This window comes from Frankliniella occidentalis, unplaced genomic scaffold (assembly GCF_000697945.3).
Source record: "Frankliniella occidentalis isolate FOCC.00 unplaced genomic scaffold, Focc_3.1 Scaffold105, whole genome shotgun sequence".
NCBI classification, from domain to species: domain Eukaryota; kingdom Metazoa; phylum Arthropoda; class Insecta; order Thysanoptera; family Thripidae; genus Frankliniella; species Frankliniella occidentalis.
The window spans coordinates 343188-357554 of NW_026267234.1; the positions used below are offsets into that span (position 1 = coordinate 343188).

Genomic DNA, 14367 nt, shown 5'->3' on the forward strand with positions numbered 1-14367 from the left:
TTTATTTTTTTTATTACAGGTTCAACGACTACAGCATTTCCGCGGATGTATGAGAGGTCTGACAGTAAACAATATGAGCCAGGATCTGGTTGGAGATAATGCTATGCACCATCAGGTTGGACAGTGTTTTGCCAATGTCGAAAAAGGATCTTTCTTCGCTGGTGACGCTTATGCTATTTACAGTAAGTATACCTGGTGACCATACCCTTTTGTAGTAGCTATACTGTACCTATACCGCATGTAGGCGTGTGCTCGGGTTGCTTATCCGGTGGGGGCCGTATAGCGCCGTAAACCTGTTAGCGACTATAGGGAAAGCCCGCTGCTTGTATACGATACAGTATTACTGCTTAAGTGCTACTAGTACTAGATAATACCTTATTTTGTGTGTTATTTTGTTTGTACGTGACTCTTTTGTGCCCCCCCCCCCTTACATACACACACTTTAATTGAATCCCTCTCTTACTTTTCAGAAAATAAATTTGTGGTGGGTGACCTTCTTCATGTAGAATTGGAATTTAGAACTTCTGAATTAAGTGGTGTTCTTTTAAGCATATCAGAGCCGAGGGGATACCCCGCCATGTCCCTTGAATTAAACAATGGCAAAATCATTCTTGCTGGTGATCTTGGAGACCGCCGGCGCTTTGAAATTGCTGTAGTATTGCCATCGCTGTGGACTCTTTGTGATAACCGATGGCATAGAATACAAACTAGTTACAGAAATGGTGAACTTGTGTTACAAGTAGATGATTTGAGGCAAAGTCAACCATTAGCGGATGATGGCCACCATGTAGAAACAAGAACTAACAGCCCTGTGTACATAGGGGGTCTCCCAGAAGGTGCATTGACTGAAACATTAGGTGTAAAAGACAATTTTAAGGGTTGCATTCGCAAAGTGATGATTGGTGGGGAACGAAGAGACTGGACAGTGATGGCAGATCTTCACAACATTGGACTTGGCTCTTGTCCCTTGGTAAATTGATTTGTTATAAGGGGCCATCCATAAAGTACGTCCAACATTCGCGTTGCGAACCTGCCAAGTTCAGCCAAAGCGAGCTATCATAGCGCCTGATAGGTAGGCAACATCTTGTCTGCAGTGCATGCTTGTACTGCGGTGTGGCCTACCACGTGTATCGCAGGCGCTGAGCACCCGGAAGATTGCCGAATGAATCGGAGAAAAATGACGTACTTTCTGGACGATCCCTAAGTCATTGATGGTTTTGCTTCATTGCCAAAGAAGCTGTATGAATGTTCCTATATGTACTACTTACTTGTAAATTTAGATTTATGTAATTTATAGGTCATTACTAGTTGTTGTTTTTTATGTTTTTGTTGTTGATGCTGAGAGTTGTATTTTAGTTTTTTCTAGAATTTCATGAAGTAACAGGAATACATTTAAGGGAGCAATCAGTTTACAATTGTGATGTCTGCCTTTTACCCTTGGGACTTATGTCAGTTTTTAATAATTATTTTTTTGTGAATATGTATATACATTTTATATTTGTAATATAATTCATTCTATTTATTTGTATCTACCATGTATTTCGTTGTCAAAGTCAAAGGAATGTTATTTGTAGAAGTTTCTATTTTTCCACATTTTTCCCTTAAAAGGGCGGTAGCTAGTAGAAAGTTAAGGAGACAGTGAAATGGCAGTTGCACTATACACAAGAAATTCTATTCTGGGACACTTTGGGAAAAAACCAATGGATAAAAACTATAATAATGCTATTGTAGTAGGAATGCCATCTGCACTGAGCAAGGTCAACATTCCACTTTGGAGAAGATCCGTTCTCCTCCGCACTTTAATATTCCATAGACATCTAATCTCATTAAGATTTCCCGCTAACATTTTTGTATCATAAATTTATACATATATAATTTGTACAAATGTGTTTTACTATAAGATGGACAATATTGTCAAACTGTATTAAATACAGAAATGTATTATAATTACTATTTACAGTTTTGCTTCTCTTTGTCTACCTCTCGACCATGCCTCAAAAATAAGTTGGCACAGCACAGTAGATAGCTCGTCATCTGGTTCCCTCAGGCTTTGTCAAAACCAACACCCCTTTAACTTACGTCAAGTAAGCTCAGAGTACTCTGTTCTTTCTACCAGAGCTAATTCCAGTCGGTGGGAACAAAATGTCAAAATAAAATAAAATGGATTGGGACCACATTATGTGGCTGTGAGGAAAGTCGCACGATCCGCCACGGACCACCCGACGCGTACGCATGTCAGTCGGGTTAGCGCAGCAACACTTCTGACAAAATTTCGTCCCCCGCCCTGCATCTCTAGGCTGCGCTGCAATCGGCTGAGGGCGAGGGGCATGGAGACGCAGGCTGGGGGACGAATTTTTACCAGTGTGTGCCTCGCGGGACCGGCGCACCGTAGTGTGGTCGTACTCTAGCAGTAGGCGGTCCATGCTGACCCGAGATGGAACGCATCGCGTGGCGCACGGCGGCGGTCTAGCTGACCCGACAACGGCGATGACAAATGATAGTGAACAGTGATGCCAACATATAGATATGATGACAATTACAATACATAACAGTCCGAGAATCCGGGTAAATGCGATTTCATCACTCGAGTCTATGTTTTGTTCTGTACGACCCCGGTTGAGGTGACGCGTGTGTTTTTGGTGCGGCGTCCCTCGACGCCCGGTCTCCCGCAGCTTGAAGGCAACTGAACTGCACAGTCCGCATGGAGCTAATGGTGAGTACTGCTATTGCTGACAGCAAGTCAGTTTGTAAACAAAACTAGGAACGACTTAAAAAGCCATGTGGCTTCGCCATTTAAGGCCCTGCTATACAGCACTGTAGTGGTTTTATCAGTGCAGTCGTACCGGGTGTCCGTAAGAATACGCGGCAGCTCGATGGGTTGCCTACGCACTAGCAGCGTGCAGGCGCGGAGGGCGCGGGGGGAGCGGTGGAGGTGCGCACCATCCAACGAATTCCGAGCAGACAATAGAGGCGCCGTTTAGGACCAAACTATTTTTCAAAGAATGTGTAAAAGAGGGAGTACCCACCCCGCTTTTACACAGGGCCCCGCCTGCTTAACTTCGGAGTTCGGATGGGATCCGGTGTGTCCACGCCAGCAGCCAGACTGTTAGATCCGACCAACTGTTGACCAGGGTTGTCGCCTACCCGCTTAAACAGGAAGAGCGTATAGTTTACCCGATGTATCATCAGACAGAACGGACGTAGTGCTGGGGGTTTGCCATGGTATGCAAACCATAGATAACGATGCGCGATGCACTTGTGATCCAAACCCGCATGAGGTGTCTGTTCACGTACACCGCCGGTATGGTAGTGTGAGTGTGTGAGTCTTATTCTCTTTTTTTTTTGGGGGGGGGGGGCAGCAGGCAGCTACTTTCTCGAAATGGAAAAACTTCAAATATCTCGAAAACCGTAGGTTCTAGCTCAACTGCAGCGGACCGGTTCTAGAACAATAGACAGAGCTGACAATGCTGCCGCTGCTCTGCGGTGGCCCCGCGTGCACAGCCGAACTCATCGTCGGGATCCGTATTAGATACTCGGCACTCCACTTAGTATTTTACAATATTTTGTTTTGTGAAAAAGTTTTTATTTAGTATACATAGAAGAAATAGTAAAATATTGGGGGAGAGGGGGAAGGTCCCCCCCCCCAAAAAAAGTAACAAAAAACAACTAAAAGACACAGAAACCTTTTGTCATTAACAAAACACATTCTGCATTCAGCAATGCACCTTCATTGAAAAATGCCCAAGCATACTAAAGTCTAAGAATCCAGTGAAGTTATTTGTAAAGATGGTTGTGTAGGGTAAATCATCTCATCTGTAAAACAAATATCACAAAATATGCAGGAAATGACTACCCTTATTACACAAGTGGAAAGCATAGGGCGCATGATACAATATTACACTTTGAGAGAACAAATGATTGAGTTTATTGATAAACACAAAATACACGAAGACTCTAGACAAATTAAGTACATTGCCTCCTATAGAGTATAAAGACCTAATTTACACACACAAAAGTGCATGAGCTCCTTTTATCCACAAATCCACACTTTACTTGAAACAATACTGTCTGAACATTGCTTAAATTACAGCATTGGACTTCATTTCTATTTCATAAAAGAAAAACAAATCACAAGAGGGGGAAGAACATAGAAGAGGTATCTCTAGAACTTCCCCTTTAATCCTATCATCTACTCTAAACACATCACAATCCAAAGAATAAATAGAGCTTTCATTGTATTTTAAGTTCCAACATCAGTGACTTACTTTTCTCCTTCATTTCAAATATATCCATGAAACTACTAAGTATTATTGTCATTGTAATTAAAACTCGGAATGCTAAATCCTTACTAAGTAAATGTGAACAGTGTCACTTGTACTATGAACATTTCAAATTGAACAGTGGCAAGCTTAAAGCAGGGTAGCTGATGAAGCAGACAGTAAAACAATGATTTGTAAATATGATGTCTTATTAGCTTTTTTCAAGCGCACATAAGAAAAATACTGCAAAACTGAACTGAAAATTAATGAAACATAATAAATCTAGAGTGCCTTGCTTTTGTTGACCCCTAAGAGCCACAGAAAATAAAACCTCTTTCATAACAATTCCCTGACTATAATCTAGTTAATTAAAATTAGTAAGAGAAGAAAAATAGATCATTAAAAAAAACATTGCTATAAAAACAAATGGCAAAATTAAAGGTACCATCAAAAAGAATCAATCTGAGTTTCTTATGATTTACTCTCATCAATCCACATCTACCTAATTAAAGACCCTTATTGAAGTAAACTGTCTCAGGTACCTTTCCATTAGTTTGTTTGACCATTTTTTCATATTCTTCAGGTTCATATTTTTTGATAAAACTTGTACTCAATGATCTGGAAGAGTAATGAAGAAATTAATTTCAGTTAGTGTGAACCACTTTGAATCATATTAATGCTTCAGATAATCAATACTGATACTTACGCTCTTTGAGGGAATATGGCACAGCCAAAAGGAACCATAAACAAGAGGCTAGGGAGAAAGAAAACTTTGTGATTAGATATTTATGCACATATAAAAAGCATACAGTGCACTACTTTGATACTATTAATTACTCACAAACAGCCAACAGCCGCTGTTTGGAAAGGAGCATGGAACCATGTTGCCCTTTTAAATGCTGGACGCTTCTCTAGTCGTTCCATTACTAGGGGAAGCACGGCTACAAAAATAAAATTAAAAAATAGATTGAACGAGGAAAATATTTCTACAATAAAATTATAAATTTTTTAGGCACATGACTTACTCATTCCAGGAGCACACATTACAATTCGTGACAGAACAACCTGACTAATACCAGTCACAGCAGCAATCTGGATTAATTAAGATAAATAGGTGAATACTTAACCAGAACTTTAAAGATAAAAATCCAAATCACTGTGGCAACACTCACTCTGGACTGCCCAAGTCTGTTACCATTCTCGTCGTATACATCGTTACCATCTAGTATTTCATTCTGACGCATGAGTGGGATGTTGACACAGTTTGCTGCAGCAACAGCAACAAATGGTACATATCGCTAGAACACAAGTTACGGGATAATTAGTAAAATCTTACAAAAGGGATAAGCAGAAACATTCCAGAAAACAAAAAACTTACTTTCATCAAGGAACCAGCTCTTTTTTCAAGAAAGCCTTTAAATTGGACAGCAACTAAACCGGCTGACAAAGTTGCAGATAAGTATGCAGCACCAAGTTGATTGGTAGTAAGAGGTGATTTTGCATTTCGATTTGTGTAGTTGACTAAAGCATTGAAGGACTGGTTAACCCACTGCCAGAACATCACTGCTGTTGATGTTCTAAGATAATTTAAAAAAATATAATCATTATTTAATTGTTTATTTACATGATGAATAATTTTGAGGAAACTTACCTGTAAAATGTCAGCATGGCACCAGTAACAGCCATTCCACCTGGAACCTGGAAACACATACGGCCAAAAAGGTTCTGCAGATCTCCAGTATCAGGATGGAAAGCTCCTTCATATAACTTTTTAGCAGCCAAAATTTTGTCTTCTGTTGTTCCTGGAGGCTCCTTTCCAATTCTGTAAAAAACAGAAACATTTCAAGTTAGATTCCCACAGTTCATTATGTCAAAAGAAAACCATTCAACCAGAGCACAACATTTACCTGTATTGTTCTACTAATGCTTTAGCTTCATATAACTTGTCATCTGGGACAATACACGACCGTGGATCAGTTACAAAAAGAAAATGTTTGAATCGGCCTATGAAGGTGTTCTGATCCCAAAGAGGTGCATCAATCTTAATGCGTTCGTTAGACATGGTCAGTGTTTCCAAATCCTAGAAAAAATGCATGTACTAATTATCAGAGTTAAGGGTCAGAAGTTAGGTCAAGTAAAAAAATATTTGTCCTTCAAAGCTACTTAGGTTTGAGAAGAAACAGAGTTAATTATGAGTTGGCACAAATCAAGAAGTAAGAAATAAAGTGATGGAAGAAATGTAGAAAAGAGATGTATAGAAAAATTCTGCAAAGTAACATATCTATAGGTTAAAAGGGTCTTTTCAATCATATCTTCACACAAGTACCTACATTATGTGTCAAGCGGAGTAGAGATAATTGAGAAATAGTAGTTAGTTCGACAAAGATCCATAGACATTTTGTTTTGAGAAGAGAGCGATAAGCACATGCAAGTTCTATAACTTCACACAGGCAAAGGGGGATTTTTAGAAGAAAAGTGGCACTTGTAGTAATTTACAGATATTTTTTCACAGACGGACAAAAGTTATGTACACTTTGTAGACTTACTCAAGTATTCAATAGTCGAGTCAAAACAGATGCGATCGAAGCAACAGATCCTGGTAGAGAGGCCAAACGAACCGCGACAAGTTTTAAAGCTTTTTGTTACCTTATTATTACTGCCCAGCCCCTTGCTGCTACTGCCTGCACCCGCTACCCGATCCTCTCTCCGCTCCGCTCCCGCACCCTGTTACCCTCTCCTTTCTGCACACCCTATCAGCTGTGCGGCTGTGCGCCACTGGTGCAGGACGGCAGGGACAGGATCAGCTGTGACCCAAGATACGACCCTCTCCCCGGACGAGCGGGGGCGGGGGCACCACGGGGATGGGGAGCGAGGGGGACTTTTACTTTTGGACTTGGACTAATGCCCTTTACACTGGCCTGGTCCCAACCATCTTAACTCCACTGTTGCCGGACTGGCCTGCATCGTTTGTTTGCACAGCTATTCGTCACGCTTCAGATGATTGAAAGTAAATAGTGTAGTTTTGCATATGCAGCAAGCGAAAAATTTCTCTCTGTAGGGGAAATTTCCCTACATATGGCAACGTCGCCCTCGGGTTTCTAGATTACTCATTTCAATTTTTCTACTCTGTGGCCAATTTTCTATGTATTTATCCGCACAGTTATTTCCGCGCAATGCTCATTAAACACCGGAGTTTACATTTGAGAAGACTTCAAACTTTAACCACAAGACCACAAGACCGAAATCAAGAATCAAGGAACCTCAGTACAGGCTTAACCTAAAATGGCGGATGTGCAACCTCTGCCAGAAATTTGTTGTTTAAAGAATTCTCACATTTCGGTCCATGTAGAAGAAGCACTCTTAGACTGTTTAATTGTATCATATGAGTATGATAGCAAGTTATATCAAGGTGTCCTGTTGGATGCCTCGAAAAGGTAAGATTTCTTGTTCACAGAAGGTGGACATTTTTTCCTCTACCAGATCAGATCATATTTACAACAACTATTTTGTTTTTGTCGTCTGGCTGACGCTGCCTTTATTAGCTATAAAGTTCAGGAATTGTTTCATGTGAGGTTTTGTCGGTTTTATATTTTTTAAGAAATGTCAGATCACTGTGTGAAAAATATGTTGAATCATGGGTGTGGGTGTGTACCATACTCCCATTGTTTGCCCCTCACTTTAATTATCACTTCCTTTTTTAAAAAAAAAAAATGAAATATTTGAGATTAATGTGCCAATGCTAATTTAATGTTTTCCTTTTAATTTTTGATGTTTCTTTTGAAACCAGCTCTGTTAATTTTTTGTTCCTTGTGGATCATTATCTCCTCAAGTGTAATAAGGCCTGAGGGTCGCTAATTTCCTGTTTATTGGTTGATTGTCGTTATAAATATTCATTATTGACTCTAGTGTTGAGTGTAATAATGTTCCTATTTCCAGGTCTTTACCATGTGGTATCCTTGCACCACCAGGTTATCCAGAGGAGGATGTTACCTTGCATGTCCTTGGAACTGAAGAGGACAAAATGCACAATTTGGCCCAAAGACATTCATATTTTCAAGGAAAATCACCAACCTACTTGAGTCCAGCAGGAAAGGATGCCTTAAATCCAGGATCTGCTTACCACATGCGTCGTACTATGCGTGGTGGACAATCTAAGTTCAAAAGTAGCAGGATGACTGTAAGACTGAGACCAAGACAAGTTTTATGTTCCAAGTGCAAGAGCATATGCAATGAAAATTCTGAGAATGTAGATCTCTCTAAGAAGCGAAAAGAGGAATCGATTGCACCCTCTAACGGCCCTGCAGAAAAACGAAGCTGTCCACCAAGACAAATATGTCCTAAATCTCCAAGGCCACCCTTTTCAGAAAATCCTCAAGACAATAAAGCTTCTAGTAATCTGTCTCCTGGTAGACGTAAAAGTCAGGCAAACCCATCTGAAGATACTTCATCTCTCTGTCCATCATTGATCCCCAAGACTGAGAAAGAAAGTGAGGTTTCCTTAACTAGTTCTGTGAACAAATTAAAATTAGTAGGGGGTTATTGGACAAAACAGGGAACAGAGTCTGAAGTTGAATCTGAGACAAGCGCTAAATCTAACAACCCCAGAACCAAGTCTAATGGCTGCAGCAAAGCAGTGCTGTCTGCTGATCCTGTTGATGATGTTTCATTTACTTCCAATAATAGTCATTCCATGGATGTTTGTGAGTCAGGAAAATCTGTTGATGACATTGGGGAAGCTAATTCCCCAGAATTAGAAGTAGTTGATGTATACGAGAATAGTGTTAGTGTAAATGAACTAGTAGACTATCAAGCCAATTCATCATCCAAATTAAATGACTCATTTGCTAGTTCTGAAACTGATGAAAGCCAGGCACGAATGGTTCTACGTAAAAAAAGAAATGTAGGATCCATGGAGGATTTATGGGATGAGACTGTTTTTCTTGAGGACACTACCAGGAGAACAACCCCTGTCATAAAAATATCTTTTGGAACACAGGTATGTATGTCTTGTATGTCTCCCAGAGATTTTAGTTTTGTTTTACACATCTTGAAACTGTATCTATGGATCCTTTTGCAGGGAGAAGGCACTGTTCTGAAAATTCCTGCAAAGGTGCGGAGCTATCATGAAAGCGAAAGTGATGTTGAAGATGAAGAAATTGAAGTACAATCACCAGCTAAGGATGTAAAAACAAAAGCTGCTAAGAAAGCTCTGAAGAAAGCGAAGAAAGAAGCTCGCAGAAAATTGCCAGAAGAAGATTCAGCAGAATCATCAAGGCCTGCTAATGACAACTCTCCTGCTTATGATACCAAGCATCTGTACCATCGAAGACATAAAAGAAAGGTCAGTATCACTGAGGTAACCTTCTAGAATTCTTATCAATCACAATCAAAATCTGAAGTAGTTCTGACATTTGCCTACATAGAGCATGTCGAATTCTGAATGGAGGGAAATGCCTTACCAATGTTTGTTGCTCGTAGGATTATAGCAATTCCTTTGTTTTGGCATCCTTTTCAGAAGTGTTAAGATCTAGTTGGCCTGCAGCTGCATCAGCTTTCAGTTCTGGGAACAAGCACAAAAAAAATAATATTTTAGATATGTATTATAGTTTATTTAGATGATAACTGTATTGTCTTGAACAACAACAACTTCTTAGTAAGATAAGTATCATGGTAAAATGAAGTGTTTGAACTATGTTACCAATGTCTTCATCATAAGTAGGATTCAATTTACATTTTTAGTTACCATTTCGTGTCTTCTATAATTTTCTTTGCAATCACACCAAAAGGTGATAAATGGTAAACCTTTCTTTTTATTACTCTCGCCAATAGTTGATAACATTCAGAGGAGGGATTTACAACTTTAACTACACCACATTGTATGTTAGTGGAACAAGCTGAATGCTGCAGTGGTATTTATTAACAAATTTATGCCATTCAATTAATTGTTTGTTAGACTAGATGTGAAATTGAGTTCATCGGTTCATCTATACATTTTTTAAGTTAAGACTAGTCACACTTCCAGTGCCTGCTGGCAGGCTTAGACATTTTAAAATCTGTTGATAGTTACCCATAGTTGTTATGATATTTGTAACAGGTGAATGAAATCTTTTGCTTTTAATCTTCAATCTTTAGTCTCTTGTGAGAAACTTCATAATTAACAAATTTTTCCCCTTTTGATCTTCATTGATAGTTTGTCTTTTTTCTGCATCCTGACTGATATATTGTCATCAATCTTTTCTTCATCTATCCTTGTTTGATAGCATGTTTGCTTGGGATCAGGTTAAACACAAGAAGAGGCACAAAGGAATTCGTGCCCAACATGAAATCACGGCTGTTGTGGATGAGATGGATCTAGATATCCCTCCACTAATGGAGGAAGACCCTCTTAAAATTGATAATTTGCCTAGTGAGGAACTGGCTGTGAACAACATTTGTAATTATGATTCTATGAAGGAAAAATGCCTGAAACATAAGCTGTCAATAAATTTGAAGCGTTTGAATTCAACTTCCTACAATCCACGTGGTGATACAAGTTCTTCGGGTGGATCAGAAAGTTCAACCAGTTATTCTGAATTGTCTGGTGTTGATGAATTACCAGACTTTCCAAGGCCTCCTTCAGATCACAATTTTATGACTGTCGGAACATGTCTGACTAGTGATGGGAGGACTGTGGAAGTCGGAGATGTTGTCTGGGGAAAAATTCATGGTTTTCCATGGTGGCCAGGAAAGGTATTTTTTTGTTGTTACCTATGAATTATTCATTTTATGCGTGCTTTTTACTTATATTATTGTATTATCTTCTCTTTTTTTGTGCATTAGGTATTAAGTATAACTATTCAAAGAAAGCAAGATCATACTTCTTGTGCTCCTCAAGCACATGTCTCCTGGTATGGCTCTTCAACATCTTCATTAATGCCATGTGATCAATTGAACCCTTTCCTTGAAACATTCAAAGTAAGCTACTATATTGGATTTGGTCAAACTCAGTCTTCTATGTTTTGATTACTGGTAATTGAATGTTAAATTTGTGTTGCAGATCCGATATAATAAAAAGAAAAGAGGTCCATATAAAGAAGCTATTCGCCAAGCAACACTTGAAGCACACAAGGACTCTCAAGATCCATTGCAAGAAATAGATGTGGTGTCTTAGTGAAAATGTATATGTATGATAGACCAGTCATATTTTAGTCAAAAGTGAAGAAACTGCTAGTCATGTACAAGCTTATGCACCTCACCTCAGGATTAGCCTACATTCTGCTGAGATTTTTAAATCTTTTTTTTAATGATTTAGTATCTATCCCACATTAATGGTGCATTAAGATGATTCTAAATTATATGAATCTTTATCATTCCTATTAGACATTTATGTGTGATGCAAACCATCAATTGTTTACTTTGTGTTTGCAAGTGACTTCCACAGTATTTAGCTCCACCTTAATCTGTAATTTAACTTGAAAGCCCTCCTGCTTCAAAGCTTTACATGTTCTATCATTATCCATTTTGACTGCGCTGTCTTCCAATTCCCTTTCTATTAGATCATTTATAGGCCTTCATATGAGACCAACTTGAAAACAACCTTTTACCTGATTCTCGTCTTTCATTTAAAACAAAACTGTCACTGCCTAGGTTACTTTTTTGTCTTACTCAGAATTGGTAGATACTTGTGTGACCTACGTTCATATTGATTTTGCGTTTAAGACTGGATCATGGACAGACTGGAGATTGGCACATTTCAAAAAGCAAAGCTTTATTTACAAGTTTTGGAATGTGTAGACTGTTTCTGTCTGTTTTTGCACCAATGTTTTAATTTTAATGAACTGAATTTATTGAAACTACTGTAGCTGGGTTTGTGCATCTAATGTTTGTATTTGAAACAAAATGATAGGTATTTATCTGTTATACAATTAAAATTGTCTATACAGATTTCATTTAAAAATATTTGGTGAAAGAAAGTAAACGTAAAGTGTGTTGTGACATATTTTGACACACATGTGAATATTTAGCTCTGAAACTTAAAGTGGATTTTAAGTATGTAGTATTTGACACATAATGAGAGAATTATGAGCAGATACCTCTGTCTTTGCCCATCAACTACATGTCTTTCCCCTCATATCTATCTATTTTTAGACCAATAGTATATTTGTACTGTATGTGATATCTTTGTTTTATCAGCATACTGACTTATATTTTTGTGTTTAGTTATTGAGTATTTGAGCAGACCTGTGTGCATGTGTTTATTTGGGGGTTGGGGAGTATGCTTAGCTAGTGGTATATGTTCCAGTTCAAGAGAATATACTGTCAAGTTGATTCGGGTGTATTTTAAAACTTATCTTTTTGTGGTGCCTTTGTTAACAATCTATGGATGTTTTGTGTTTGCAGCCATTGAGAACTTGAACTGCACCTCTTATCTTTTTAACTCTGTAGTTGTGACATGTACTTAAATATGATGTATCGGGTGTTCTGTCGAGGTCCAGGTACTATAAGACTTGCCGTTAGTTTGGACGTAGCACTGCGGAGGAGTGCGGGCATGTAGGTGCAGGATGTGGTGTGGGTGGAGATGGAGTGGCCCCGCGCCCGCCTCTACGATCGCCCCGTGCTACCCTCTATGTCTTCCCGTGGCCACGCTACTTCAGCGATTCCCTATAGAACCAGTGCTTCGGTAAACCCAACATACTAGTTACTATTATGACTCTGGATACCCTGCACAATTTACATGTAAAAGTTTGATACTGATCTTAGGTCAAATCAGAAATTAATATTTTCTTCTGTGTTAACATGGTATTTAAAGTCCTCAAAATAAACCACCAGGAACACACACACAAAAACAAAACAAAAAAAATATCTCCTTTTAGCATAGCTGTGTTATAAGCACCTGTTGGTATATTTTATGTTAGCCAATGCTTTAATTTACTTTACCAATTACTTTGTTTTGTCATATAGATTTATGGAAAACTTATTTCTATGTTGTAATTTGTTTCTGTAATCATTTTTTTAATTGATTAAATTTTATACATCTTTTCTCACATGCATGTGGCCAAAAGTGTGGCTGTAATGTCTCATAGTTTATGTATTTGTTTATGATGTAGTGTATGAAAAAGCCTTAGCGGTTCTCTTTTAGGTGGTAATAGAAGTTCAATCAGAGAATTTTAATTTACAAAATGTTAGCATCACTTCTCTGTATTTTATCTACTGTTGACTAAGATGCATTTTCTCTAGCAATTATTTTTTAAGCTGCCTAGCAGGCAACATTCTTTGTTTTATTATTTGGCCATGGATGTGTTATGTGAGCTAAGTCTTAATCATAGATAGATTTATTGTTTGTTGTCAGTTTGATTTTGTTTCTTTCCCTTTGCTTTCTTTTGTTTATATTTTATGATATAGTTTTTTAAGACAATTAATTTGTTAAAATTAATTATTTGGGTATGTTGTGCTCACAAATGAGTATTTTCTTGACGACTTTTCTGTAATTATATATTTACCCTTCTTTCTTGATGTCTGTGAGGAAGAGGAGTGTAGTCGACTAATTGACTCAAAGTGACTGTGATTAAATCTATTACTGGTTTCCAGTAAGTTTGAGACTTCATATGACATTGTTATTTTGAAGTCAGTTGCTGGTATTTTTACTTCCTTCTCTAAAACAAAATGAAAATCATTTATGTAATGACTTGATTGCCAAAACGTGTTAGTCCCAGCAAGTTCAAATTGTTAAATGCATTACTGTATGTGTTTAAGGCTGATGAAATAATATCTAAATTCCAAAGTCACGTTGTAAACACAATTATTTCACAACATTGTGGATATTTGCCCCAATTGGGGCCCCCACCTACAGCCGCTATTCACAGCAATTATTTCTAGTGGCAGTTGTTGAAATGAGAGCTAAATCAGGTACAGATACCATTAGGAGGGCAAACGGAGTGCCTAACTGCAGTTCCGGGCCTGGAAAAGGGTAAATGAAATAACTTACGCTATTTCACTAACATAAGTAAATAATCTTATTTTTGAACAAGTCTTGGTTCGCGCCACGCCGTGGATCGGCTGTAGTGTGGCACGGCTCTCGGATCTGCGATGGGTGGGTCACTTTCCTAAGTGCCGGGCGCGGTATGGGGGG

At 38.5% G+C, this 14367-nt stretch overlaps 3 protein-coding genes across 3 annotated transcripts in view; 2 read left to right on the forward strand and 1 right to left on the reverse strand.

The window, feature by feature from the left end:
• The window catches only part of LOC113213648 (laminin subunit alpha-1-like), a 67692-nt gene extending 65739 nt beyond the window's left edge, over positions 1-1953 (forward strand). The window contains exons 3-4 of the mRNA XM_052269880.1: positions 17-182; positions 471-1953. Coding sequence (XP_052125840.1) covers positions 17-182; positions 471-979 — 675 coding nt within the window. The 3' untranslated portion in view covers positions 980-1953. The remainder of the gene's footprint in view (positions 1-16; positions 183-470) is intronic.
• A 1948-nt stretch (positions 1954-3901) lies between these two features.
• On the reverse strand, positions 3902-7010 carry LOC113213645 (sideroflexin-2). The gene is made up of 9 exons (XM_026432766.2): positions 6806-7010; positions 6167-6339; positions 5911-6081; positions 5638-5836; positions 5432-5557; positions 5285-5351; positions 5101-5200; positions 4966-5013; positions 3902-4877 (listed from the first exon to the last, which is right to left on the reverse strand). Exons 2-9 carry the CDS (start codon positions 6319-6321, stop codon positions 4766-4768), a joined length of 978 nt encoding a protein of 325 aa, XP_026288551.1. The 5' UTR covers positions 6322-6339; positions 6806-7010; the 3' UTR covers positions 3902-4765.
• Positions 7011-7123: 113 nt separating this feature from the next.
• On the forward strand, positions 7124-14023 carry LOC113213644 (uncharacterized). The gene is made up of 7 exons (XM_026432764.2): positions 7124-7266; positions 7420-7693; positions 8196-9255; positions 9337-9600; positions 10539-10988; positions 11079-11213; positions 11296-14023. Exons 2-7 carry the CDS (start codon positions 7542-7544, stop codon positions 11407-11409), a joined length of 2175 nt encoding a protein of 724 aa, XP_026288549.1. The 5' UTR covers positions 7124-7266; positions 7420-7541; the 3' UTR covers positions 11410-14023.
• The last annotated feature ends 344 nt before the right edge of the window (positions 14024-14367 follow it).

Bases quoted from the DNA above. Each gene is read 5' to 3' on its own strand.
- LOC113213645 (XM_026432766.2), bottom strand. From the start codon at position 6,321: ATGTCTAACGAACGCATTAAGATTGATGCACCTCTTTGGGATCAGAAC. The intron at 5,014-5,100 runs GTGAGTAATTAA...CTTTCTCCCTAG, and splicing joins ACAGCGGCTGTTGGCTGTTT to CCTCTTGTTTATGGTTCCTT. The intron at 4,878-4,965 runs GTAAGTATCAGT...TTACTCTTCCAG, and splicing joins GCCATATTCCCTCAAAGAGC to ATCATTGAGTACAAGTTTTA.
- LOC113213644 (XM_026432764.2), top strand. From the start codon at position 7,542: ATGGCGGATGTGCAACCTCTGCCAGAAATTTGTTGTTTAAAGAATTCT. The intron at 10,989-11,078 runs GTATTTTTTTGT...TTTGTGCATTAG, and splicing joins TTCCATGGTGGCCAGGAAAG to GTATTAAGTATAACTATTCA. The intron at 11,214-11,295 runs GTAAGCTACTAT...TTTGTGTTGCAG, and splicing joins CTTTCCTTGAAACATTCAAA to ATCCGATATAATAAAAAGAA.